Source organism: Andrographis paniculata, unplaced genomic scaffold (genome assembly GCF_009805555.1).
Source record: "Andrographis paniculata isolate CXL003 unplaced genomic scaffold, ASM980555v1 Contig57END, whole genome shotgun sequence".
NCBI lineage: Eukaryota > Viridiplantae > Streptophyta > Magnoliopsida > Lamiales > Acanthaceae > Andrographis > Andrographis paniculata.
The window spans coordinates 2,022,449-2,049,271 of NW_026137592.1; the positions used below are offsets into that span (position 1 = coordinate 2,022,449).

Genomic DNA, 26,823 nt, shown 5'->3' on the forward strand with positions numbered 1-26,823 from the left:
GGTAAAAAAAATGAAATAAATAAACATAACAATTTTGCCCCCTCCGGAGCTTCCGTCACTATATATATATATATATATCTAGCATTTATTTTGTTTGGAATATTTTATATGTTAGAAAATATAAATAAGTTAAAAAATATATTATATGTAGATGAAAATTTGTAAATACCATTTGGAAATTGAAAATAGTAAATGATATCACAAGATTTGGGATAAAGATAGTAAGATATTTCTAAACTTCAATAAATTGAACAAATATACAAATCAAATTATGACATTGGTGTGTGGTAATTTAGAGATATGTTTATTTACTATGAAATTATTTTTTTGTGTTAGTTTGAATGTAATATTTCTTAAAAATAAAAAATAGTCACACGAATCCTACAAATTTAGTCCACTTTATTTGTATTTTTAAATTTTTTACATAATATCGTATAAAAATATTATTATTATTATTATTACTATTATTATTTTTTTTGTTACAAAATATCTCGTTCAATCAAGTATATACGTTACAACTAAAACAAACAATTTTATCTTAGGGTAAATTATATAACACATTATTGTATTTTGCTAAAAATGCACAAAATACCCTATATTTTATTTATTACGTGAAACCCCCTTTTTTAAATGGAAAGTTTACATGAAACACCTTTTTGTCCAAAAACTGATGTTTGGTTAGAAATAAATACCTAAATGAAGTAAATTTTATACAAATAAAAAACGTAAAATATTTTAAATAATTTTTTTTGAATAAAATACATAAATAAATAATTGATCAATCATTTATTTTTATAATTTTTTTATAAAAATCAGACAACAATTTCTCTCAAAAAACTATAAAATGAAGGACTAATAATTTATTTATTTATTTATTTAATGCAAAAAATTATTTAAGATATTTTGCGTTTTTTATTTGTATAAAACTTGCGTAATTTTATTATTTATTTAGAACTAAATATCAGTTTTGGTTAAAAAGGGTGTTTCGTGCAAACTTTATATTAACACAAGGGAGTTTCATGCAATAAATAAAACACGACATGTTTTGTGCATTTTTACTAAAATACAAGGGGGTGTGATATAATTTACCCTTTATCATATATATATATATATATAAGTATTAAAAATGCATTCTATCATATTTCATGATTAAGTTATTTTATAAAATAAGTTAAATATAGATGTATTTGGTTTGCATTTATATTCTATATGTTTTATAAAATAAAGTATAATTTATTAAGTAAACAAACAAATACATATAGAGAACAAAAAACATTGCTTGTTTGTGTATGTATTTTATTTTTATTGTTTTTAAATAAAATATTTTATATACTAAATAGTTTGAATATATATATATATTATAATACTTTCTTCGTCCAAATAATTTGCCGACAAAACTAAAAAACAATAAGGACTATAGGACGGAGGAAGTAATTATTAAAAAAAAAAAAAAAGAGATACTTATCTAATAATTAGTGAATAAATTCTTTTGTGTGTATGTGTGTGGTTTTTTTTTTTTTTTTTTGTTTTTGATTATAATTTTTTTAAGTAAAATAATTGTGGAATATAATATTTCATGAAAAATGAATATTAAGTATATAATATAAACAAAATTGGCACTGGTGATTTATCTTGCAATTAATTAATTAGTTTTTATATATTTATTTTTAAATGTAGAACTAAATACCTAATTATTTAATGAAAGATCTAAACCAAATTGGAAAGGCCTGAATTCAGGGCAAGTTTGGCATATTTTGGAATTTATTATCATTCTATTTGTAGACCATTTGCCACAAATAAACCATTTGCCACAAATAAACCTTTCGTTTGTAGAATTTTATCAAAATCCTACTATTCATTCAAAAATTTTCCCCCAAAAATATCAAATCAAACACTTATTTTTTATTTTTTATATTATATTAAAAATCAATTTTACATTCAAAACATCGTATCAACACCTATTTATATCGCATCATACAACTATTCAAATTCAAAACTTTTACTATTCAAATCTCAACTCAAAATCCAAACCCCCAAACAAACACACCATAAATCAAATTCGGGGTTGTGTTTGTTTGTACGATTTTTATCAGTTTTTGTTATTTATGATTTTATTTTTATTTTCAAAAAATCAAATCAATTATTTATTTGTTTTTTTTTATATTACATTAAAATTTATTTTAAATTATAGATATTATATCAATACATGTTTATATCGTATTAAATCACTATTATAATTCACAATTTTATTATTCAAAACTCAAATAGATCGTACAAAGATATACGTTATTTTAGTGATGATTTTGATTTAAAATAGTAAAAGAACAAACCGAATTCATTTAGTTTACAAAATCAAAATCCAGAATTATTAGAAATATTTTGTTGGTCCAAATTATAGGATTTGTTTGGTTTTGATTCAAGATTTGATTTAAATTTTAGTAATTTGAAATGATTTTTATAAAAAAAATTATATGATTTTTACTAAAATCATATGAACCAAATATTGAAATAGATTTATATAATTTTTTTGTTAATTAGTTTTTAAGTAAAATAGTAATTAAATGTTATATTCTACGTAAAAAAAAATTACTCTATCCGTCAGCCTCTATTTGTATTACGTTTTGATATAAATAATATTCAAATATCAACGCACATATAAAAAAAATAAATGAGACCATTAGATCTGAACAAAGATAATATTATATTTTTATAAAGAAAAATATACTCCCTCCATCCCATACAAAATATCCATATTTCCATTTTAGTCCGTCCCATAACAAAGTATCCATTTCATTTTTTAGTAACTGTACTTTTTACCTAACATTACAAATACTCTTACAACTTACAATATATTACACAAATGTCATTACGTTTATATCACACATAATAATAATAATAATAAGGTTATTTTAGTCATTTCTACTTTATTCCTACTATATCTCAATATAATACTAGTATTTTTAAAATTACGTACAAAAGCAAATAAATATTTAGTTTCGGGACTGAGGGAGTAAATAATATTAATAACGGTAAAACATAAAATTATACAAAACGGTTTTATTGTCAGCATGTCTGCCGGTGGCCAAAAAAAAAAAAAAAAAAAAAAAAAAAGCTTCAGCAAACATTATACCTAAATAATTTTTTATTATTAATTTTGAAGCTTCATTAAACCGTAATCAATAATTAATTATAACATCGCCATTATGCAAAAATTAATACTGCATCAAAGCGACGTCGTTTCGTGTCCCTTTCCTCCAGTGCTTATCAATGAAGGCTTCCACCGTCCGCCGGAACTCTTCACTGCTCAGCCTCTCTATCTCCGCCGCGTCGAACCGGAATTCACTTTTCCGGCCACTCCGATTCTCCGGCCTTCGCTCCTCCGCCGCAATCTCTCGCCTCAGCTTCTCCGATTGCACCATTTGGAACTTTTCTATTTGCATCCTCGCCTTCTGTATTACCGCCGAAACGTCGTCGTATTCTTCGACCGTCAATTCTTCCACCGCCGGCGACTCCTCCTCGCCGCCATCCTCCGCCGTACCGGAGCCCGCCGCCGGAGGCAAATACATATAAGCAGATGCAGAAGTCGGCTGATCATCGCCCTGCTTCACGCAATCGCCATCGTCGGAGTTTCTGTCACCGCCGGAGACGGCGGCGTCGCTGTACCGGAAAAGGACGTAGAGCAAGACGATAATGGCGTTTCCGATAAGGAAAACGACGTGGTGGTTGAAAAGAGGGAGGGTAGGCAGGTGTGAGAAACGCGCCGCCGATGCCAGCAGCCCTAAAGCCGCCAGGAGCTCGAAAATCCGGCGGAGCCTCACGGCGGCGCTATCCATCATCATCGCGGAGACAACATCAAGAACGACGTTGGATTCCATGAAATTAATTACTATTAGGGTTGTAATATATAATTAATTGGGATTATATATATATATATATGTATAGCTAAATGATCAGTTTATGATGTTCGAATGAAGTGTGAGTTTGAGTTTCGATTGACTGACTGAGTGCTGCTACACTTTATATAGAGGGGTTTGTTTGTAATTTATTTTATTTAAATAATATTTAAATTAGATATTTAATAAAATAAATAATATTCTCTCCATGTACACAAATTTTAATGAGTATCATATTTTATTAGTTGTTGTGACATATAGTAGGTTTAAAGTGTTGTTGGGATATGATTTAGATATTATATTCTAAATTTTAGATATATGATTTGGATATTGCCTATAAATATTCATGTATTCTCACTTTAACGTGTGTCTGCGTACTTTACAGACTTTATAGCGACGTAGATCATTCTGATCGAGTTACCAAATTTTTGTGTGTTTGTTTGTTTCTTCTTGGATTCCTGGAATTTCCATAACAATATCGAATACTCCATCTGTAAAAATAGTTTATTTGAATCCGATACGAAAATTAAAAAGAATAAATATTTTATTAAAATAACAGTATAATATATATTTTTATGTGTTTGTTTGTTTCTTCTTCTTTTTTTTTTTAAAAAAAAATAAATATGGAATATTATAATTTGGGTGTGATTTAAAATTGATTAGAAATTAAGTGTTAATTTGAATTGTGATTTAAAATCATAGAAGAACAAACTATTCATTGTACATTGCAATTTGCAAATAACAGATCTTGTACACACTAAAATAAAATATATTTAATTATGAGATAGTATAAAATAATTATAACTAGATCAGATACATTTAAAAATGTGTATAATTATGTATACTTAGGATTTTTGTATAATCCGTAACTTACTTTGAATTTATATCAAAGTTATGACTGAATATGTACTATTTTTTAGTATTATCAGGAGGTAAATTGAAATATTTTTATTTAATTATTATCATAATATTTAAAAATAAAATCAAGTAATAAATATTGGATATCAAACCATTCAAAAATTTGTAATAAAATTAATCAATATACTTGTCAGATTTTAAAAATATTTCATAAAAGTCTATCTCCCATTAAATAAAAACCTATCTGATTATTCAACTGATAAAATTAATTTTTAATATTGGTATTCAAAGCAAAAAATATAATGAATTAAATTGAAATATTCTTTTTTAAAAGACCTCTATAAAAATAATTCAAAGCAATTTTTTTTTTCCATACTTTCCAGAGAGAGATGAAATGAGGTTTTTTTTTTTTTTTTTTTTTTTTTTTAATTAGATAATTTTCATGTTGTTTATAGATAGTGACGAGCTCTAAATTTTAGTATTTAATTTTTTAGTGTTTTTTTTTTCATCAATTTCTACTGTAATAACAACTTGAAAGAAATAGTGTCAAATAAAATATACCAATGGTCAGCTCTTTAAAATTCGGAGACTAGTTCTGCCACTTCTTATATAAAGATATTATTTTATTACAAAATATCCCATCATATAACTATTTAAACGGGGAGCAAAATTAAGAAACAAAATCCGAGGTCAATCTTTTTTTAAGGTTTGATTTTGATGTCATATTATTATATATTTAAAAAAAAAAAAAAAAATCATCTCAAAACAATCCATTCAATAGCTTAATTTTTGGACAAAATATTATACAAAAAATTATATCAAATAATATTTTTCATTCAAAATATGAAATCAAAATATTTAATTCAAAGCTTGTATTATGTTCAAATCCAGTGACAAGATTTATTAGTTTTTAATATACATATACAATAGTCAAAATATAATATTCCCTTCATCCCTTAACAATTTATTCAATTTTTTAATTTTGATCCGTCTCATAGTATTCATTTATTTTTTTTTAGTAATTGTACTATATACCTAACATTACAAATACCCTTCAAATTTGCAATATATTACACAAAGGTCATTACAATACTAATAGAATTAATTTAGTATTTTTACCTTTATTTCTATTTTATTTTAATATAATACTAATATTTATAAAATTCCGTATAAAAAGTAAATGAATATATAGATATGAGACGGAAGAAGTATTTTAAACATATACATACTAGATAATACAACAAATACCTATATAACTGTCACAGTATCTTATATAATAAATTATTTTATAGATTACTATCCTATAAAAATAATTATTTAAACAAAACCTTAAAATCAAACCTAAACCAAACAAATCCTATGGTTGTGTTTGTTTAAAGTTTTACAATTTCAAATGAACAACAATTTCCAAAATAAGATACTCCCTCAATTTGGATTATGTAACAATTTCTATTTTTTGTTTTTATAGTTAAATTTATGCACAGTTTATTTACGATAATTTTTTTTATAAAAAAATCTATTTATAATTTTATTACTATCAAGAAATAATAATTTTACCTTTTTTCTTTTATCAACTTTTAATATTTTTTCAATACATTCACTTTAGGCTTTACCTATTTTGTTTCTATCCGACTGGCCTAGTTGTCCAATTGTATGCTTGGGCTTTTAGACACATATTTTAAATCTGTATATATATATATTTCAAAAATAGGCTTATACAATATTTAGTAAAAAAAATAAATTAAATATTTATTCACTAATTTTGTCTGTATTTACATTATTATCCGCACTCATTTTATTATAATCAAAATTGTAATATTACTGCTAAAAAATATTCAAATTCTACTCTTATAAAAAGTACATAAATAATACTTCATCCGTCCCATAACAAGTATTCATTTTTTCATTTTAGTCCGTCCCATAACAAAGTATTCATTTTCTTTTTTAGTAACTGTACTTTATACTAACATTACAAATACCTTTACAACTTACAATATATTACACAAATGTCATTACCTTTATATCACACTTACTAATAAAGTTATTTTTAGCATTTTCTACTTTATTCCTATTATATCCCAATATAATACTAATATTTCTAAAACTACGTGCAAAAAGCAAATGGATACTTAGTTTCGGGACGGAGGGAGTACTCTCTTCGTCCCAATACAATAGTTTTGTTTACCATTTTTGTTCGTCCTAAAACAATAGTCTTATTTTCATAAATAACCATATCACCATAAAACTACCATTACTTTTTCATTTTTATTACACAATTGTCACTACTTTTTACACCGATACACTCACAAAGACAAAAAAAAATCTTTTATCTATGTTTTTTACCAACTACCAATATAATATCAATATTTCTTAAATTATTATTTTCCAATATTTTGAACACACCTTTATTATACGGAAAAATTTATAATTTTTAATTTTAAAAAATAATAATATATCTTAACTTAATTTCTTGGCCAGACAAAATGCAAAAAATTTAGGACGGAATGAATATTATTTATTCAAATCACTTACACAAATCGAAACCAAACAAACCGTAGGTATAATAAATAGAAGTATATACCAATGAAGAAATAAATTAGGAAATAGAGTTTGAGTATTTACAGATTATTACCCCAAATAAAACAAATGGTTGTTCATGAAAGGCATCGATTCCTAAATAGATTTTGTCATTTTTATGCAACCACTTATATGCTGCCATTTTTATTTAATTAAATCATATTCAAATAAAAATAAAATCAAATTAATATACTCCCTCTGTTGTACATATCAGTTTGCTTTTTACACAGACTTTAAAGTATATTAGTATAATATTGATACGTTGTAGAAATAAAGTAAAATTGACTAATATAATTTTATTAATATTGTGTGATATAAAAATAATGACATTTGTATAATATATTGTAAATTGTACTAATATCTGCGCTTCTTATGAGAGTAAACAAAATGAAAAAAAATGAATAGTTTATTAAAATTTTTGTTCACTTGTATTAGTATCAATATTATCATCTGTAGTTTTAAATTTTAATAAATTAAAATTAAAATAAATATTTAAAATATAAAAATAAAAATAACTATTTATTTATTTACAATAAATTGTCTCTATTTTTTGGTCCAATGTTTTTTAATGAAAGCATCCACCGCCCACCGGAACTCTTCACTGCTCAGCCGCTCCATCTCCGCCGCGTCGTAGCGCTCGATTCTATACTTTCCCGGTCGCCGGCAATCCACCGCCGGCGGCCGCGCCGCCAGCTCTCGCTTCAGTCTCTCCGAATGCGCTCTCTGAAACTTCTTAATTCGCCTGGCGGCTTTTCGTATCGCCATCGAAACGTCGTCGTATTGCGGTAAGACCTCCAAATTATCCTCCTCAATTTTCTTCTCCGGCGCCGGCGCCGGCGCCTCACGGAGCTGCGCGTAGTCTTCATAAAATTCCGCTCCGCCGGCGGCGGCGGCGAGACTCGTCGTGGCGTCGCAGCGGGAAAGCATAAACAGCGAGAAGATAATTGCATTTCCGATGAGAAAAGCGACGTGTTGGTTGAAGACATAGCTCTCCGGCGACCGGAAAGACGCCGGCAGCGGCGGCGCCGCCGGTGACAGCCACGAGATTAACCCTAGAACCGCCAGAACCTCCGTGATCCGGCGGAGCCTGGTGATTCTCCGGCACGAATTGAACCGCGCCATTGCCGTCTCCTTCTCCAATTTCACGAAATCAACGACGGCCGGCGATTCCGCCATGGATCCAATTAATCGAAGCTAATTTGGGGATGAAATTAAACAGTGTCGGAATTCTTAAAGTTGTTTGGGAATTATCATGGGACTGAGTGAAGCTCTGAATTCCGATTGTCCGTTGGTGCAGTTTAAATAAAGATGTTGGGAAATTTGGAATTGTTCCATTTTGTAAAAAATATTTATTTCATAGTATCTAAATACCTAAAAAATATTAAAAATGTAAAAAATCTAAAAAGGCAATGGGTATGACTTTATTTATTAATAATAGATTTTTTTATTTTTTATTTTTTATTTTTTATTTTCATTCAGTAGCACTATAAAATTATTTTATTGTGCTCTTATTTATTATCTCATCATCTCCTGTGGAACATGGATAATTCTTGAAAATCTAAAAAATAAAAAATCAAACCCTTGATAAATAATATTTTTACTAATTATAAATATTTGTCGATGGAAATTCAATTTAATTTTAACACGATGGTCTTGAGCTAGTGAATTCCTATTCTACTATTCGTCTATGGCTTTATGTACTTTGTTATGAAATATCGAACTATCTAGTTATGAAAGTTTGTATAACGAAGAAATATATTATGCAATAAATATTGAATTTCAATACTCGATTATATATATATATATATATTCCATAAAACAATGCAATATGTTGGAAAATTTTCAAAATTATGAAATAAAAAAAGTATTGTTCAACAATTTTTAAGCAATTGGATATATAATATATATATATAGTACTTTTTTTTTGTTTTTAACAAAATATACTCTTCTCGTCCCACTTAGACTCTTTTAAAATTTTGTAATAAATTAAAAAATAATACTATTTTATTGATTAAAATTTCGATATTTTTACTTTTTGATTTTATGTATAAAATAATTGTATTTATAATGGTAATTTAGGTAAGAGTTAAAAATATATTGATATTAATGTATGACTATTTTTACTAAAATAAAAATATATCTTTTCAAGTGAAATATACGAAAATAATAATAAAAGAAAAGTATTTTGGGTTGCAAGACGGAAAAAATATATTTAATATAAATATTACCTATATATATTGCTTAACACTATGAATTTTCTGTATATATGCTATGTATTAGATAATCACAATGTATTGTGATCTTAGTAATTTCTATAGTTATTTAAGTTCTGGGTAAACTGTTTTTTTAGTCCCGATAACTGGACCCCCTTATCATTTTAGTCTCGTAAGTGGAGCCTATCGCAAAACTAGTTTCATAAGTGAAAAATTTTCGCTGTTTTAGTCCTCCGGCGCTGGAGATGCCCGCGTGGCTCGCCGGAAGTGACGTGTTCGCCAGGTGTCGCTGACCTGGTAGACACGTGAATTTTTTATTTTTTATTTTTCATTTTTTAAATTTTTTTAAAACTTATTTTAATTTTATTTGTATTTTTTTATTTTTTTTATTTGGTCCAATTAAAAAAAAGTAAAAAAAATAAAAAAAAATAATAAATCCACGTGTCCTCCGGGTGTCACTGACCTGGCTCGCCGGAGGACTAAAACAACAAAAAATTTTTACTTATGGAACTAGTTTGCGACATGCTCCACTTACGGGACTAAAAAACAGTTTACCCTTCAGTTTTTAATACTAATTTTGATGGTCTTTGTATATACATTATTTTGGGGAATGAAAATAGATTATTTGTGAATTTTTTCCTTAGATGATATATATATTTTTCAAAATTCTATTATTTAATTTTCATAATTTCTATAATAATACATTATTAGTCTTACAAAGAATCACATCTAAACTATTACTCAATTTTTGTTTTTAGAAAAAAAATAAAAATACCAAACACAACCAGAAGAAATCTTAACTAACAATATTGTCATTAATTTAGTACACTTATTTTCTGAAAAAAAAAATATATATATTTATTTATCAAATTTCATAAATTATATATTAGCCAATTAGCATTTTAAAGCAACCAGTGAATTTAATAATTTATTTAAATAGTGGATATAATTATAAAATTATGTAACGAATTGTTGGTTGTGTTTGTTTGAAGAATTTAACAAATTTATTATTTATACAAAATTTCTCTTTAAAAAAAAATCAAATCAAAACACTTAATTTTTATTTTCTATATTATATTAAAAATCAATTTTACATTCAAAATATCATATCGATATTTATTTATATTACATTATACCACTATTTAAATTTTAAAATTTTTACTATTCAAATTTTAATCCAAAATCCAAACCTCCAAAAACACACGTGCCAATAATAATAATAATAATAATGATGATGATGATGTCGAGAGAGAGATTTAGAGAGAGACATTTAATTTGGTGAACGAATCATGCAAATATTTTGATTTGTGGTTGTAATTAAAGTTTTTTCCTTGCATGGATTTCATAGCGTCATTATTATTACTAATTATTAAATTCTTGTCCACATTCACCCATTCCTTAATTAATTCAACGTTATTTATCATTTTAAAAAATAAAAATAAAAATTGTAGGATTCTTGTGATTTGATTTTATTATTCAATATACTTAATTAATTACTCTCTCCGTCCCAGATACAGTGTCTGCTACACTGTAGACACGGTGTTTTAGAAGGGGTGTAATTAGTAGATAATTAACAATGTACTAGTGAAAATAAATTATCCTATAATATAAATAATTATAAATTAAGATTAAGATAACTAATTAGTTTCATTAAAATTAAAAAAATAAAATTAAAAAATTTAAAATAAGATTAAAATGTGTAATTTTCCAAAAAAAAAATAATATGGTATGTAGAACAGACGGCAACGGAGACACTGTATCTGGGACGGAGTATCTTTTTTCTTGTACCCGACGTGGACGTTAAGAACTGCTACATCTCCGCAAATATTTGATTTTAAAATTAAATGGGCCTGATTTATGATTTTAATAATATTAATAATAATCAATGGCAAAAGTTTTTATATTTTATATTTTTTAATTTTTAAGTGTAAATATAAAGGGCGGGACATTGGGTCTAAGTTAGAGTTAGAAGTTGAATTTTACCAAAAAAATAAAAATAATAATAATAATAATTAAGTTTTACTATTGAATAATATCCATCTATAATTCAAATATATGCGCATATTTGATTGTAATTTGAGTTATAATATAATAATATATATGGTTAAAAATAAATAAATACTATCTTCGTCCGATTCTAAAAGTTTTATTTATTTTTTTGTATGTTGATATTTGAATATTAATTATTATATCAAAACGTAGTATAAATTAAAAAAAATTTAAAAATACTTCAATTAATGTGTTATAATACTAATATAATAAAATTTATACAAAAAATTATATAAAAATAAAAATATTTTTAATGTTAAAGTATAATGATGCAAAATGTAAATGTGACCCTTAGACGGAGGGATGAAGTATTATATTTTAAAATTGATAAAAATATACTCCCTCCGTCCACTTACAATGTTTACATATTTCTATTTTGGGACGTCCAATTACAAAGTTAATATTTCATTAAATACTCTACTTTTTTCTACAAATACTATTATTTTACATCTCACATCATTACTTTTATACAAAAAAAAAAGTAAGAGCAAAAATGTCATTACATTACTTTTAACTACTCACTATAATTAAAATACTATTATTTCTTAAACACCGTGCCAAAAATAAATGTAAACTTTGTAAGTGGACAGAGGAACGTATATATTTTTTAGTGTTATTTCACAGAAAATAAAATTATGTATTCATGCGGTATGCTATCACTATATTTACTTTGTTATTTTAAATTGTCCACAATTAATAAATTCATTTTTCAATTCGGTAAATATCGATGAGTTCTTTCTGTAAAAAATACTCAACACATTTACCCTAAAAAAATATGTATTACTGATACTCATTATTTTGTATTATCTACGCAATTCTCTATACATAACATGAGTTATTTTGTTCTTCAAACCAAAACACAATACAAATATACCCACGAGCTCTAACTATAAATATGTATTAATTTGATATTTTAAATATAAAATTAAATTTTAATATAATATAAATAAAGATATTTAATTTATGCTTTTTTTTGGAAGGAAAAATTTATGGAATAATTGAACGTTTTAAAAACACCACAATCAAACACATCCCACTTAAAATAAATCTGAAAAAATAGTTTAAAAAATAAAAAATAAAAAAATAAAAATTGAAAGTATAAGCTTACGGAGTGTTGTAACCGATCAAATTACGAATGGTTCGTGTGGGTGAGGGAAATCCCGCACGCCCATCGGCACATGTCATGTCACGTGCAACTCCATTGCCTCCGTCAAAGCTTGTCACGTGCCCGGTTGTTGTTTTTGTACCATACTTTTATATACTCAATCGAATCAAATGGTACCTACATTCGTACGTGCTATATATTCATGCAACTTTTATTTATATTTATGGATATATTTATGTTAGGACACACACATTCTACATGCATGGGGTGTGGATTTCAATAAATTGAAAGCAAAACGAACTTAGGTGGTTGTATTTGTTTTGGGGTTTTTATAGTTTTCTTTTTTAATGATTTTCCTAATATATATATATATATTAAATTAAATATTTATTTTCATTTAAAAAATTAAATTTTCATTAAAAGCAGTGTACCGTCATCTATTTATATTATATTAAATAATTATTTCAATTGAATATTTTATTATTTAAAATTTAAATGTAAAATTCAATGGTGTGTTTGTTTTGGGAGATTGTTGATTTTTTTTATTTTTTTTTTTTAATGTAAGGTATAAGAAATTTTGTAGAGAATATAAAAATAATGAATATATGTAGTATATTAATTTTTTTTTTAAAAAAAATGTATGCTTAATATAAATATAGATATTTTGAATATAATATATTTTTTAAAGAAGTAGGCCGCTACTAATCTGCACATCACATAAAGAATGTGAAATTACTATAGAGTCTTTTCCACCAAATTTATTTTACTTAATATTATTCAAAAATATTTGAAATAAAATAATAATTAATATAATATTTTGAATGAAAAATAAAATTAAAAAACACAATAAAAATAAACAAAGCATTTATTTGCAAATACTTCGAATTACACTTAATTCAAAATTTAAAATTCTTCTTTAACACATAGATGATCATTCAATCAACTATGGTACATTTCTATTACTATTCAATTGTCTTTTCACATATGCTTTTCGAATGTTATTAAGCTTCTTCGACTGCTCTGCGATCACTGCATCTGTCGAAGGATTTTCATCGAACACGATTTCATAACCATCTCGAAGGCCGTCCATTCCTTCCATTAGAAGCTGCCAAAACAACCCGCCGGCTGCCGCTCCTTCTTCCTTAGCCGATAAATAAATCGTCGAAAAAACTGTCTCGAACATCACATCCCTCTTCGCCGTACTGTATCCCGAATCCTTACAAGACTTTCCGAACTCTGCAACCATAATAGGCTTCTTGAGAACCTTAGCCGCATCGCGAATGTGGTTGTTGTGCCACTCGTTCAAGAACGACATCTGCTCTTCGTCGCTTCGATTCGTTAACCTGAAAATTCAACCATTTTTTAGGTAAGATAAGATAAGATAAGATAAGATATGATATGATATTTTTTTATATAGGTTAAACTTTTACGTGATATGTCACTTAACAAGATAAAAATTCATGTCTTTGGACGTTAATATTGGTATACCATTGGTCGGGATATGAATGGATAGTTGCAAAGTCGATCTCCGGAATCAAATTGTTGGTTAGAAAATCCGTTCCGGTTTGAAAATGTGTACTATTGTCCTCATCCGATTGCCCGTAAAAGCCTTCGAGTCCAACCTCGAGTAGGTGGTGGCTATCTATCGACTTCACATAGCTAGCCATTTCAGCTATCCAAGCCTAATGACATTAAAAGAACATCGGGGCTCATTCATCATAAAAATGTAGCAATTGCAGATTTTCACATCATAAAAATAAAAAAATAAAAATTTATAATCAAATTGGTATTATTACAAAAACTGATAACCTGTAAAGTAGCTCCCGATGGATCGGAAGAGCATCGGGGCTCATTAATGAGCTCCCATGCCATTATTGTCGGGTCATCCTTGTATGCAATTCCCGTAAGGTTGTTTTGCCGGTTGAGGACAACCTAAAACAATGCATCAATGATGATTATAAACTTCAATAAAATTATATAATATATAATGATGACGATCTTTATAACAAACTATTCATCATTTTATTACATGAATATGACTTTTGTAGTAATCCTTCACTACAGAGTTTGTGAAGAACTCATCCTCCAACGACACATTTTCCCCGTGGAACGTTCTTGCCCAATCTACATATCGTTGTTTTCCTCCAAAATCTTCATAATTGTTCACTAGGCTTAGAATCAATCTGATTCCCCATTTCCGAGCCTCTGAAACCACGAAATCCAATCCCTATATATAGACCAAATAATCAATCCTTAATCAGGATAGACACAAATGTATGATGATTATTAAATGACAATCTCATATAAAAACTTACTAATACAAAATTACCATATTGAATCATTAACCACTGTATATCTCACATAAAAATTGAAGTAATTCATCATTAATTACATATTATATAGACTTCCAACAATGATCAAGACATATAAGCTCAACCTGGAACATTTGTTCATTGTAAGAGCCCGGAGAATATTGTAAAGGAGAATCTCCGCCGTCAGAAAATGCCCATGCCCGAGTGATGGCGAGGCCATGCCTGGCGGCCGCAACGAATGCCGACGAGACTTTAGATCTCTGAGTCGGATCAGAAGCAACAGACATGAGCCAATATGCATTGAATCCATTTGCATAAAATGGGATGCCCTCAAGCATCAAATGATCCTCTTGAATTGTGATGAATTCATAGCCCAAATTGATTTTCAAATTCATTGCTAAAATAACAATAATCAAGAAGACTATTATTATTGTTTGATTCAAATTTCTCATTTCTTTAACAAGCAATGTAAGAAGTCTTGATTAAGGGTTTTAATGTATTGAGTTGTTGGTGTTTATTATGGTATATATAGTGAAGTATTGTCAGATTGAAACTTTGGTAAAAAGAACATGTGATAGAAATTTTATTTTATTATCTATTATTATTTAAAAGCATTCATATTTTTCTACATATTTGTACTTTACTTTTTCTTTTGCACATTATCTTATAATATATATTCATATTACAAAGTGATTAGTTAACAAATTACGAGTTTTAGTATAATAAGAAAAATCTAAAATATAAACAAATACCACATAGTAATATTATACACAATATAAATGCTAACATACATAATAATAATAATACATACAATATATATCACAATTAATAATAATATATATAGTATGTTAATATAATACAAATATATAGTATGAAGTAACAATACACGACAATAATTCATAAAATCCATATTGTTGTAATTTTAATCATATATTATGTGCTGATTAATATTAATCACATATGATATTTGCGCTTTAATATTAATCGACATGTTCTAATACAATACATTTTTCTTCAACATTGAATTTCCGGTGTATTCTTTTATTTTATATACTTGAATATGATATTTTCATATCACAAAATGATATCAGAAAGTCACTTGAAATGAGAAAATTGAAAATATTTCAACTTCTATTGCCAAAAGATTTTTATTTTTATTTTTTTATATTCTCTTTTAATTTATTTATTCTTTTAACAAACTCTCATGTGATATTATCATACTTCAAAATGATTGTTTAGAAAATCATTTGAACTTTGGCAATGACAAAAATCTAAAAAATATTTGTATGCGAGATTTTGCTCAGAGTACGAAGAGATATTGAATTTGAAATTTTTTAAATATAGATTTAAATATAGATGATTTAGCCATATTGTTTGCATCCATTTTTAGATTGCAATGATTATAGAAATATTGATGTTAATTGATGGTGTGAAACTATTTAATAAAATTTAAATTAAATTGTATATGAAAGTATTTAAAAATGATATTTTAATAAAATAATAATTAATATTTATATCATTTTATAAGTATTTGTTGTAATACAATACAATAGAGTAATGATTATTTGTAATTTTTTCATAAAAATATATTATTTTATATCCTTAAAATATTATATTCAAATTATTATTTATATTAAAATAAAAAAACTACAATCTAATGAAATAAATCCACAAAATAATTATATTCTCTCGATCTAACTCAATATATTCATTTTATCATTTTTATCAATCCCATTAAAAAAAAATATATGTATTATTATAGTAAAAATAATTTTATATAAATACCAAAATAAGAAAGATGTATATTGTCAATACAAATTAATATTTTTAAGAACACTATAAAATAATTAGCAAAAATAATTAATTTGATATATTGTTTTAATAGATCTAGACTTTGGATATGGTCTTTTTGTATTGAAATTTATTTATTTGTTACTGAATAATTTGCATTTTCTAAATAAAGATATATTATTGGTATTATATCGTAAAAGATCACGTTTAAAATGTTATTCAAATAAATTAAATCTAAAAACAAACTAAACAAATACTTCAAACTTTCATTTGTAATTTTTTTTTTCATATTTTTGTGAAATATTCAAAAAAAAATTTATTTTTTTGGTTGTTTATAATTTACTTTTTATTCAGTATACTTTCATATGATTTATAATATTAATAATTATTTAGAAAATCTCTTGCAATCATAAAAATTTGAAAAATTTTACTTAGAGAATCTCTTGCAATCATGAAAATTTAAAAAATTTGTATGCTTTGCTATTTAATTATAAAAAGTAGATTTTCATACTACGTGACAATTAAGTTTTGTTTAACTTTAAAAAAATTCAACAAAGTATTAATTCTAGCAATATATTATAGGTTTGTTAATGTATAAGATTATTTTATTCATTCGAATTATTTTGAAATAGTAAGGGTGCTTTTAATTTGTGTTTCAAATACGAATTGACATTATATTATTCAACTTGTATGATTTTTAATAAGAATATTTTTTCCACAAAATATCAGGTCAAAATATTATTTACATGGAACAAATTTCAACTCAAAACAAACAAACCCAAAATCCCATCATTTATTTTAAAATTATAATTTTTTGTGGTTATGTAACAATTATATTAGGTTGCCAAATTCTTGTAAATAAAGTGACAAGACATTTTTATTTGAGGTCTATAACTAAGTCTGATTCTGGACAAGTGTGAGTGTATTATACAGTAGATTATATCATTTTTAAAATTATATGAAAAAAATAAAAAAGTTATATTTTAATTAAAAATCATGCAAACTGAATAATGATAAATTAAGTTTAAAACTCAAACTAAACACACTCGTATATTGGATAGTTTTCAAGCAAGTTTGTATTTTTATCTTTATAAATTATTTCTTTAGTGATATTAAAGTTGAAGCCAGTATTTGAATTGAGGATTAGGAATTAAATTTTGGATTTGGAATTTTGAATTGAAATAAGATTTTTGAATGGAATGTTTTAAATAATTTTTTTATGTAATATTTTTAAATTTTGAAATGAATTAATTGAGTTTGTTTGGTTTGTATATGGAGTTACATTTTTAATTTAAATTTTATTATGTATATAATTTGAAGTATAAACTAAACACACTCATCATTTTTAAAGAAAGAAAAATATTATAAATAAAGTGAGATCAATCCAAAATCTACAAACAAACACCCTTAAATATGTTATCAATTCAAATTTTTATGATTTTAATTTGTATTTGTATTTTTATTTCATATTTGTATCAATCCAAATTTACAAACAAACACCCTTAAATATTTATATTTAATTTGTTTGATTTGTACATTTCGAAAATTCAATCGAACCTAGTACAAAATAAAATGTGTTCAAACCTTAAAAAAAATAGACTAAAAATTTTTGGGCATGGGCCGGGCTTGGGCTAGCCCAATTTTAAATATTAAATATTTATTTAAAAGTTTTTATAAATACTTAAAAAAATTGTCCAAAGAAAAAAAATATATATATTTTTTTAAAAAAACACAAAACTCAAATAATAAAATTTGAAAAAACGTGACACCTCTAGATTTTTGTATCTAACCTTTCAATTTTATTAATTTCCATTTTTATTTTTACAGAAACAAAACACCACATAGCTCATTTTTTATTAAATAAATAAATAAATAACAAACCATTAATTATTTATATATACATATTAAAAATGTAACAGATTACGAGCGGGATTGATTTGGGCCAAAAATGAAGGCTTGGTTTAATTTGGGCCAGACCCAATATGGAAGTAGTCTCTCCCAAATTAGCTTGAGGAGGAAGAAATGTACAACAAACCCACCACAGTGTGTATGTTTCTTCTTCTTCTGCAGAGCGAGAGAGAGAGAAACCAGCTGCTGAATTCGTTGATTCACTGATACGAAACCTTATTGCACAATGTTCAGGAACCAGTACGACACCGATGTCACGACATGGTCGCCGGCGGGCCGGCTTTTCCAAGTGGAGTACGCCATGGAGGCCGTGAAGCAGGGCTCGGCGGCGATAGGGCTGAGATCGAAGACTCATGTCGTGCTTGCGTGCGTCAACAAGGCCAGCTCCGAGCTCTCGTCGCACCAGAAGAAGATCTTCAAGGTAGATGACCATATAGGCGTCGCCATAGCCGGACTCACCGCCGACGGCCGGGTCCTCTCCAGATACATGCGCAATGAGTGCATTAATTATTCGTATACCTACGAGTCGCCGCTCCCCGTTGGCCGTCTTGTTGTTCAGCTGGCCGACAAGGCTCAGGTTCGATTTGATTTGATTTGATTTGGTGTTTTTGGTTAAACCCTAACTGCTCGATATTAATTCTGCGTTCTGTTTCCGCGAATCGTTGTTTGATGCATTTTGTTCTTGAGAATTAGGTCTAAAATTGTTTGATATTAATTTGGAATATACATAGAAATCATCTTATTGATGCTCATCACTAGTTTTAATTGCTTCTGTGAAACACGAGGATTTTGCAAATGAATCTAAGACTTAAACTTGATTCAATTTAGTTAATGAACGTCACAATGTCAGCCAACGTTGATAGAAGATTTCCATAGAAATGTGTATATTGCAATTTATCAGGATGGAAATTGTATATGTGAAATTGCTTGGATAATTGGGACGCACATTTTATGCAATTAATGCATATTCATCCAGGAAAGTTTGCACTTTGGTTTTGAGTAAGTTCAAATTAATCTGTACAGAACTGTGAATTGGATTTCTTTGTTGATGTGGAAATGTTTTTGTTGCCATAGAAATGAAACTATAAACTTCACAAAAAGAATTTTATATGATGAGAGGTTACTTTCGCAGGGAATCTAATCATAGCTATTGATTACATGTTAGCAATTATACTTTTTGTGCATTTGGATGCATCTGAATTCATTGAAATTCTGCCTCCCACTGTTGATTGTATTTCATGAAGTTGACAATTAACAAACTGATGGTAATCTAGATAGCCCGAGACTCAGTAAGTCCCTCCTTGGAGAAATTATCAAATTTGATTTTTGTAAAAAAAATTTAACCATCTTGGATATGATTGTTTTGTCAAACTTGGAGATCAAAGATGCATATTAACAAGTGGTAGTAGATTCATGTTCCTAGCATCTTTTATAACTTTACCATTAGCATGGTTCAATGGAAATTGCGCCCCCCCCAACCCCCCTTAATGAATTGCTGCAACATGTGTTAGATTGATATGAATTGGAATACTAGTGATATTTTATATTTTCATAGCGAAAACCATTTTTGATACTTTATAGCAAACATTGCACTTTTGTCTAACTACATGTATGCACTCATGATTTTCCAATTCTATTTGGAAAATGCCCTTTAGTCAAGTTATATAACACCTGGATCGATGGGATTTCAAGTTTCATGTGAGTATATCAATTGAAGCATGTGTTTGATTAGAACACAGGGTCTCTCGTATAGTATTTATCCATTCATTGGTTGCCAAGGCTTGTATTATTCCTTAATATAACCCATCAATCAGGTCTGCACTCAGCGGTCATGGAAACGGCCATATGGTGTTGGCCTGCTGGTTGGTGGTCTGGACGAATCCGGGGCCCATTTGTATTACAACTGTCCGAGCGGCAATTACTTTGAATATCAAGCATTTGCAATTGGATCTCGATCCCAGGCAGCAAAGACATACTTGGAGCGAAAGTTTGAGCACTTTGTGGACTCATCCCGTGAAAATCTAATCAAGGATGCACTTTTTGCATTGAGAGAGACCTTACAAGGGGAAAAACTCACGAGCACAAATTGCACAATTGCAGTGCTGGGAGTCGGGGAGGCATTCCACATGTTGAATCAAGAAACTGTGCAGGGACTGATCAATGAATTCGAGATTGTTGGTGAAGACCCCCCAGCTAATGTGACTGTTGAACCTGAACAAGGCAGTGGGGCTGAACCTGATACAGCTCCTGCTGACCAAGATGTCGCCCCGATGGATATCTGATGATTCAGTCCTATGCATGTATGAGGTAAGAATTATGTCTTTTATTGTCGGAAAAAGTGAATCCGTTTTATTTCATTGAGGAACTATTTCACTGCCCTTGAATGCAAACCATTTCATGTCTCTCCATCGGTACCCTGTTTCATTCATTCCGCTTGATGACATGTGCCTTTGCTTTACATTGTTACTGTTAGAAAATATGACACTTGTTATAACTTATCTCGACATTACTGCAATATTTGTTTGTTTGCTAGTATTGATTTCGTATTTAAAGTATGGCATCCATAATTGTCTGCTATAGGGTATGGTATTGGCTTAGCACCATTTTTGCTACACAACAGTTTCTTGATTTTCTTCTGTGCCTTAATGATATGAGTATATTTGCGTGTTAAAATTGATGGGAACATATGCTGATTGAACTAGGCTCGTGTTGTATTTATATTATATTAGAAAATGATTATATTATAACATGTGTTGTGAAGTAGGTGCTGAATTTTGAATTTATAGTTTTTTTTCCATTAGTTGGGTATTCATTTGTCCCAAGCTCAACAAGATGATCTGTGAAAGATGATCATCCATAACATTGATCAAACAGTTAAGATTGAATAGAAACATATATATATATATATATCAGTTTGCAGCAAGCATTGTCTTTGCCTTTGACAGCTCAAGCAGAAGTCTCTTTATCTTCTACGCGACAAAACTGTCGGGCACTGCCGGGATCGGGATACCTTTGGTCTGCATTTGCTTGTACATCCAGTGCCAGTTCTCGGGAGTTACCTCGCCACCGAGCGACCGGATGACAGACCCCCCGCTGCATGACCCAATCTTGCAACACTCCTCCAGCGGCAGCCCCTTAACCAGCCCGTACAGAAACCCGCTGGCGAAGAGATCCCCAGCACCTGTGGCGTCCACTGCCTTCGACTCTCCAATTGCAGGAACTCGGACAACCTACGAGTTTTTACACATGCATTTAGCAAATAAACCGTACGTAGTTACACACTATTTTTACTTTTCTCCAACCGAACTTAATACTCTGCAAACTAAGCCCGATAAAGCAAATCACACTAGGCGAACCATGTATGTCAGATGGACTTGGAGGCGTCGGGTTTGAACCCATGACCTCACGGTCACAAATTCACTTACTACATCACCAGGTTATCCCGTTACGGTATTACTTTTTTCTTTACTTATGAGTGCACTCGTGTTGTGCTTTAGATCGTAAGTAGAAGATAAAATTATGTGCACCTCTTTTCCGTGCTTTGCGATGCATCCCTTCGCCCCTAACGTCACCACGGCCCATTTGCAGTATTTCGACAGAAACTCAATAGCTGACAACTCTGGATCTGCACCGGCTTCTTCGCCCCTGCAATTATATAATGTTGCGACATTGATTTCGTAGAAATTCTAGGGTAGAAAGGAAAATGATCGACTACGCGCGCACCTGAGCAACTCGGCAGCTTCATCCTCGTTGGCGAAGCAAAGGTCTACGCTACCCGACTCGAGTAACTGTAATAATGGCAACTTGTACTTCCTAACCATCTGCACGACGAATCAAAGCCAACAACTTACAGTTAAACATATGATTAAGATGAATAAATTTAACGTCTTTTAGGTAATATTACCTCAAAACTCGCAAGATCTAGCGACACCGAGAGGCCCTCTTGCTTGGCGATCCTAATGGCTGCTTGAATGACATCGATGTTGAATATAGCGTACCTCAAGACAAGCCACTGAACCATAGAGACGGGATTAGTTCCATTGCCCGGCGCAATAAAACCTTAGCACGACACAATTCGTGCATATTAAGTATTTCTAGTACATATCGAGGTTTCACCTTGGAGCCTTTGAAGTCTTCGGGAGTTAGATCGTTCGCCTGGTCGAGAATAAAATTATAAAATTACGCAATGTGCGGTCGAGAAACAAAAGAAGATGAAAACAAATAAGGTGAATGTACCTGAACTTTGACGGCGTTGGAGAGACACGGCCTCATCGTGCGATTGCCCAATTCGTCGACCATACAAACACACTGCATCGAACATCGAACGTTTCAGAAGTATATATTTTTCCATCAATCAATTTTCCGGTGGAAATTGTACGACGAGGAAGAGGGGTACCTGTCCAGTAGGGCCGCGCTTGAGCCTCAATCTCGAGAGGTCGACATTGTGGAAGCTCATATTGTCGATGAACAAGGCCCCCTGATCGTCGTCCCCACACGCCCCGATTATGCCGCAAGAAATTCCGTAGCCGGCAGCGAGGCCTCGTACAGTGTTGGCAACGCTTCCCCCGGCGATTGTCTTCATCGGAGGAGCTGATGCGTGGGCATTGATCTCGTTCAAAATGATCTTCAACTCTTCGGATGAAACCTATAAAGAAGAAAGAAAGAAAAGCCAAAGCTTTCATCACATTATGTAGGACAAAAAGGGATCAGATTTACATGCTAAGTTGCTCGCTGTAATTAGTCCGTATATAAAAATAAATAGTAGGGAACTGTTACGGTGCTGAATTAAAAAAATCATCACCCATAATATATACAAACAACATATATTCTTATTATATACAACACGTGTTAGATATATAATAAATACATGTATTTTTTGTTCATAATTACTAGTGTGCTGTATAACAATATATGATATTATATGGTGTTCTGAAATTTTATGCCGTATAAAACTATAACGTGTGTTATTAGTTAATACTGTCGCCTAAATCGTAAGATATTATAGGTTAAACATAGTACAAATACAATACAAGATCTATGTTGTGATGACAAACTATATTTTATGGCTTATTTGATATATATATATATATCAAATCGACATCAGAAGAATCTGTGATGAACTAGAATGCCAAATTAAAATTCACAAAAAAAAAGAGATTGAAACTTTATAACAAGTGAAATTACATACAGAAACTATCCTGATCCCTCCTCAACTTATAAACTAACAAAATTCCATAAGAACAGTGATGAAGAACTGCGAATTAAACTAAACTACATTGAATTGAATTAAGAGGGGATTTGGAATGGAATTCAATTATATCTATTAGTATCTTACAGGGAAGGAGCCGCCGGGCTCGCCGGGAATTCGGGAGCAATCAACTCTGGCGACGTGGTCGACGAGAGCCGACGGCTGGAGGCCGACTATCACCGGAGCAGTCGCAGGTAGAGTGGCGTCGCCGTCATCGTTTTCGTCGCAGTTTTTGTGAAGAATCTGGAAACCCATTGTTCGATTGGGTTCCGGCGGATCCTTCTCTCTTTTCTGATTCTAAACTAATACTGCTGCGGTGCCCCTGCTTTGCGCTGCCCTCTGTTACTGTTTATTTGTAGGCATAGGGAAGCCATGGCGGGCGGGCGACCCGACCCGACATCATCATCGCGCCTCTCTCTCTACTCTACCCAATTAAGGGCTTCTTTACTTATTTTACAAAGCCCATTATAAATATACAACAAATAATAATAGTAATAATATTAATAAAGTATTTTAGAAGTTTTGTTTTTTATTATATGTATTTTTTAAAATTTCAATACATTATTATGTTAAAAATCAGTACAAGCTAAATATATTGTGAACATCAACTAAACTATAATGTATCTTTAGAAAGAAAATATTATCTTCATTTATTTGCATCTATGTATATATTATTGATTTCCATATGATGCATGTTTATTTAGTAAGTCATATTTATTGCACAGTATTTATATATTTTCTTTCTAAAATTCATTATTTATCACGGTCACCAGTTACTTCTATTTTATTTAATATATATTTTGTTCTTTTGTGATTTCAAATTGTGCCGTTTTTAATAAAATATAATAGTATTATTATTTTTTTTTACAAAATATAACATCAAAATATTATTTAAACTAAAATTTAAATTAACACTCTATTTCAAATCAATTTCAACAGCGACCAAACAAAGTCAATTGTGATAATAAGTTTTTAATTACTGTTATCAATAATTTATTTTTCAGCTACACAAGGCTAAGGTCTTATATTTCCACTATTGATAAAATTTTATTTATATGAATTTATTCAATTTTGTTAGGGTGCTAGCTTCAAGCTAATATAAAAAATAAATTATATTTCCACTAATTAATAAAATATATTATTTTTTAATTTACTATATATATATATAAAAAAAAAAAAAAAAAAACCAAATGATGTAGTTGGGACAAATAGAATATTATTAGTTTTGTCCCACATGATTTGTATACTATTTCTACTTCGATCCGTCCCATATAATTTGTCCACAATTTCTATTTCGTTCCATCCAACATAAATTTTTTAAAATATAATTATACACTTTAATTACATTTTAAAATTTAAAATTTAAAATTTTTTTATTTTAATTAAACTATTTAGTCATTTTAATCATAATCTATAATTATTTTTACTAATATATTTCTTAATTACATATTAATTATACAATACCTAAAGTATAGTATCCAAACTAAGATCAACAAATTAGCTTTGAGTGATGAAAGTAATACTCCTTCCGTCCAAGCTAAAAGTATAAGCGCGAAGATTAAGGAATAATAGTATTTTAATTATAGTGAATAGATAAAAATAGTAAAATGACATTTTTGCCCTTATTTTTTTGGTATAAAAGTAATGACGTGATGTAAAATAGGGGTATTTGTGAAAAAAATTGAGTATTTAATGAAAGAGTTACTTTGTAATTGGACGTCCCAAAATAGAAATATGTATACTTTGTATTTATCTTTTGCTTATTTATACTTCGGGTGTGTTTGTTTGGGGGATTGGATTTTAAATTCACTATTCATCCCATTTTTTCCCCAAAAATATCAAATCAAACACTTCTTTTTTATATTATACTAAAAATTAATTTTACATTCAAAACATTGCAACAATTCCTATTTATACCACATCATACAACTATTCAAATTCAAAATTTTTACTATTCAAATCCCAATCAAATGACAAACACACCCTTCGTGTATTGTATTTCAATCATTTATATGCGGTAATCACAGCCCTCTACTATAATGGTCAAAAGATAAAAAGAAACCCTAAATGATAAGGATAATACTATAAAGATTTCTTATATTAAAATCGATAATTTTCTATTAATTAAATATTGCTACAAAATTGAGAAGATAGGTGATAATATAATGAATCAGATAAAGTGTTCTCTTTCTGTATTGAGTGTTATGATGTAATAATATTGATGTCAATTTTATACTTTTTTTAAAAATATCTATATATATATATATATATATCTAGATTGCTATTTAAAACCTAAAATACAAACCAAGGAAGACTACACTCCAAGAAAACACCTTTAAATGTGGTTTTTGTGCAAAAAAATTGTGATATTTTTATTGAGAAGGATGATATTGTTTTAAAACGCCAGGCCCTGTACAAAGTGAATATTGTTTTGCATATCACTGTAAATTTCATATGAAATTAACACTAAACTAATAAATAAATTTGGACTGGCAACGTGTAATCCAGTCAGCTTCTGAGAATCCATTTCATTAATAATAGAAGTAATAAAATATTATTCCCTAGAAGAAGACACTGTTCAAAGATTTTTATTCTGTGAAAAAAGTGTGTACTCAAAATCACAAGATTGTGCTTCAGAAATTTGGCCCCACAAATAAATCCCCACTCTCATCAATTATGGCTCAACCACTCCAAACAAAAATGTTATTTTAATATACTAGGAGTATTTGATTGAAAATCCTATAACTATAATTTATGTTATAATTAACTAAACACTAATCATATTGTAGTATTATTTCTTTAATTCAAAACAAAAAGCCCCAATTCCAAAACTTATCGAGTCCTAAACCAAAAACCCATTTCCAATATA

At 28.7% G+C, this 26,823-nt stretch overlaps 3 protein-coding genes across 3 annotated transcripts; 1 reads left to right on the forward strand and 2 right to left on the reverse strand.

The window, feature by feature from the left end:
* Positions 1–13,638: 13,638 nt before the first annotated feature.
* Positions 13,639–15,429, reverse strand: LOC127257222 (mannan endo-1,4-beta-mannosidase 7-like; the record flags this gene model as incomplete). The annotated part of the gene is made up of 5 exons (XM_051283604.1): positions 13,639–14,038; positions 14,184–14,377; positions 14,505–14,627; positions 14,725–14,922; positions 15,133–15,429. Coding segments are annotated over 5 exons (1,212 nt in total), but the record flags the coding sequence as incomplete, so codon positions are not given.
* A 3,395-nt stretch (positions 15,430–18,824) lies between these two features.
* LOC127257478 (proteasome subunit alpha type-1-B-like) lies at positions 18,825–21,258 on the forward strand. Its single transcript, XM_051283925.1, has 2 exons — positions 18,825–19,283; positions 20,521–21,258. Exons 1-2 carry the CDS (start codon positions 18,933–18,935, stop codon positions 20,986–20,988), a joined length of 819 nt encoding a protein of 272 aa, XP_051139882.1. The 5' UTR covers positions 18,825–18,932; the 3' UTR covers positions 20,989–21,258.
* Positions 21,259–21,413: 155 nt separating this feature from the next.
* LOC127257476 (uncharacterized) lies at positions 21,414–24,411 on the reverse strand. The gene is made up of 8 exons (XM_051283920.1): positions 24,042–24,411; positions 23,103–23,351; positions 22,943–23,014; positions 22,823–22,861; positions 22,611–22,718; positions 22,430–22,527; positions 22,234–22,351; positions 21,414–21,936 (listed from the first exon to the last, which is right to left on the reverse strand). The coding sequence occupies exons 1-8, from the start codon at positions 24,207–24,209 to the stop codon at positions 21,676–21,678; spliced, it is 1,113 nt and encodes a 370-aa protein (XP_051139877.1). The 5' UTR covers positions 24,210–24,411; the 3' UTR covers positions 21,414–21,675.
* Positions 24,412–26,823: the final 2,412 nt, after the last annotated feature.

Coding starts and splice junctions, on each gene's coding strand:
- LOC127257478 (XM_051283925.1), top strand. CDS start 18,933: ATGTTCAGGAACCAGTACGACACCGATGTCACGACATGGTCGCCGGCG. Junction 19,284..20,520: donor AGCTGGCCGACAAGGCTCAG/GTTCGATTTGAT, acceptor CCCATCAATCAG/GTCTGCACTCAGCGGTCATG.
- LOC127257476 (XM_051283920.1), bottom strand. CDS start 24,209: ATGGGTTTCCAGATTCTTCACAAAAACTGCGACGAAAACGATGACGGC. Junction 22,719..22,822: donor AAGACTTCAAAGGCTCCAAG/GTGAAACCTCGA, acceptor TCTATGGTTCAG/TGGCTTGTCTTGAGGTACGC. Junction 22,352..22,429: donor GAAGCTGCCGAGTTGCTCAG/GTGCGCGCGTAG, acceptor ATATAATTGCAG/GGGCGAAGAAGCCGGTGCAG.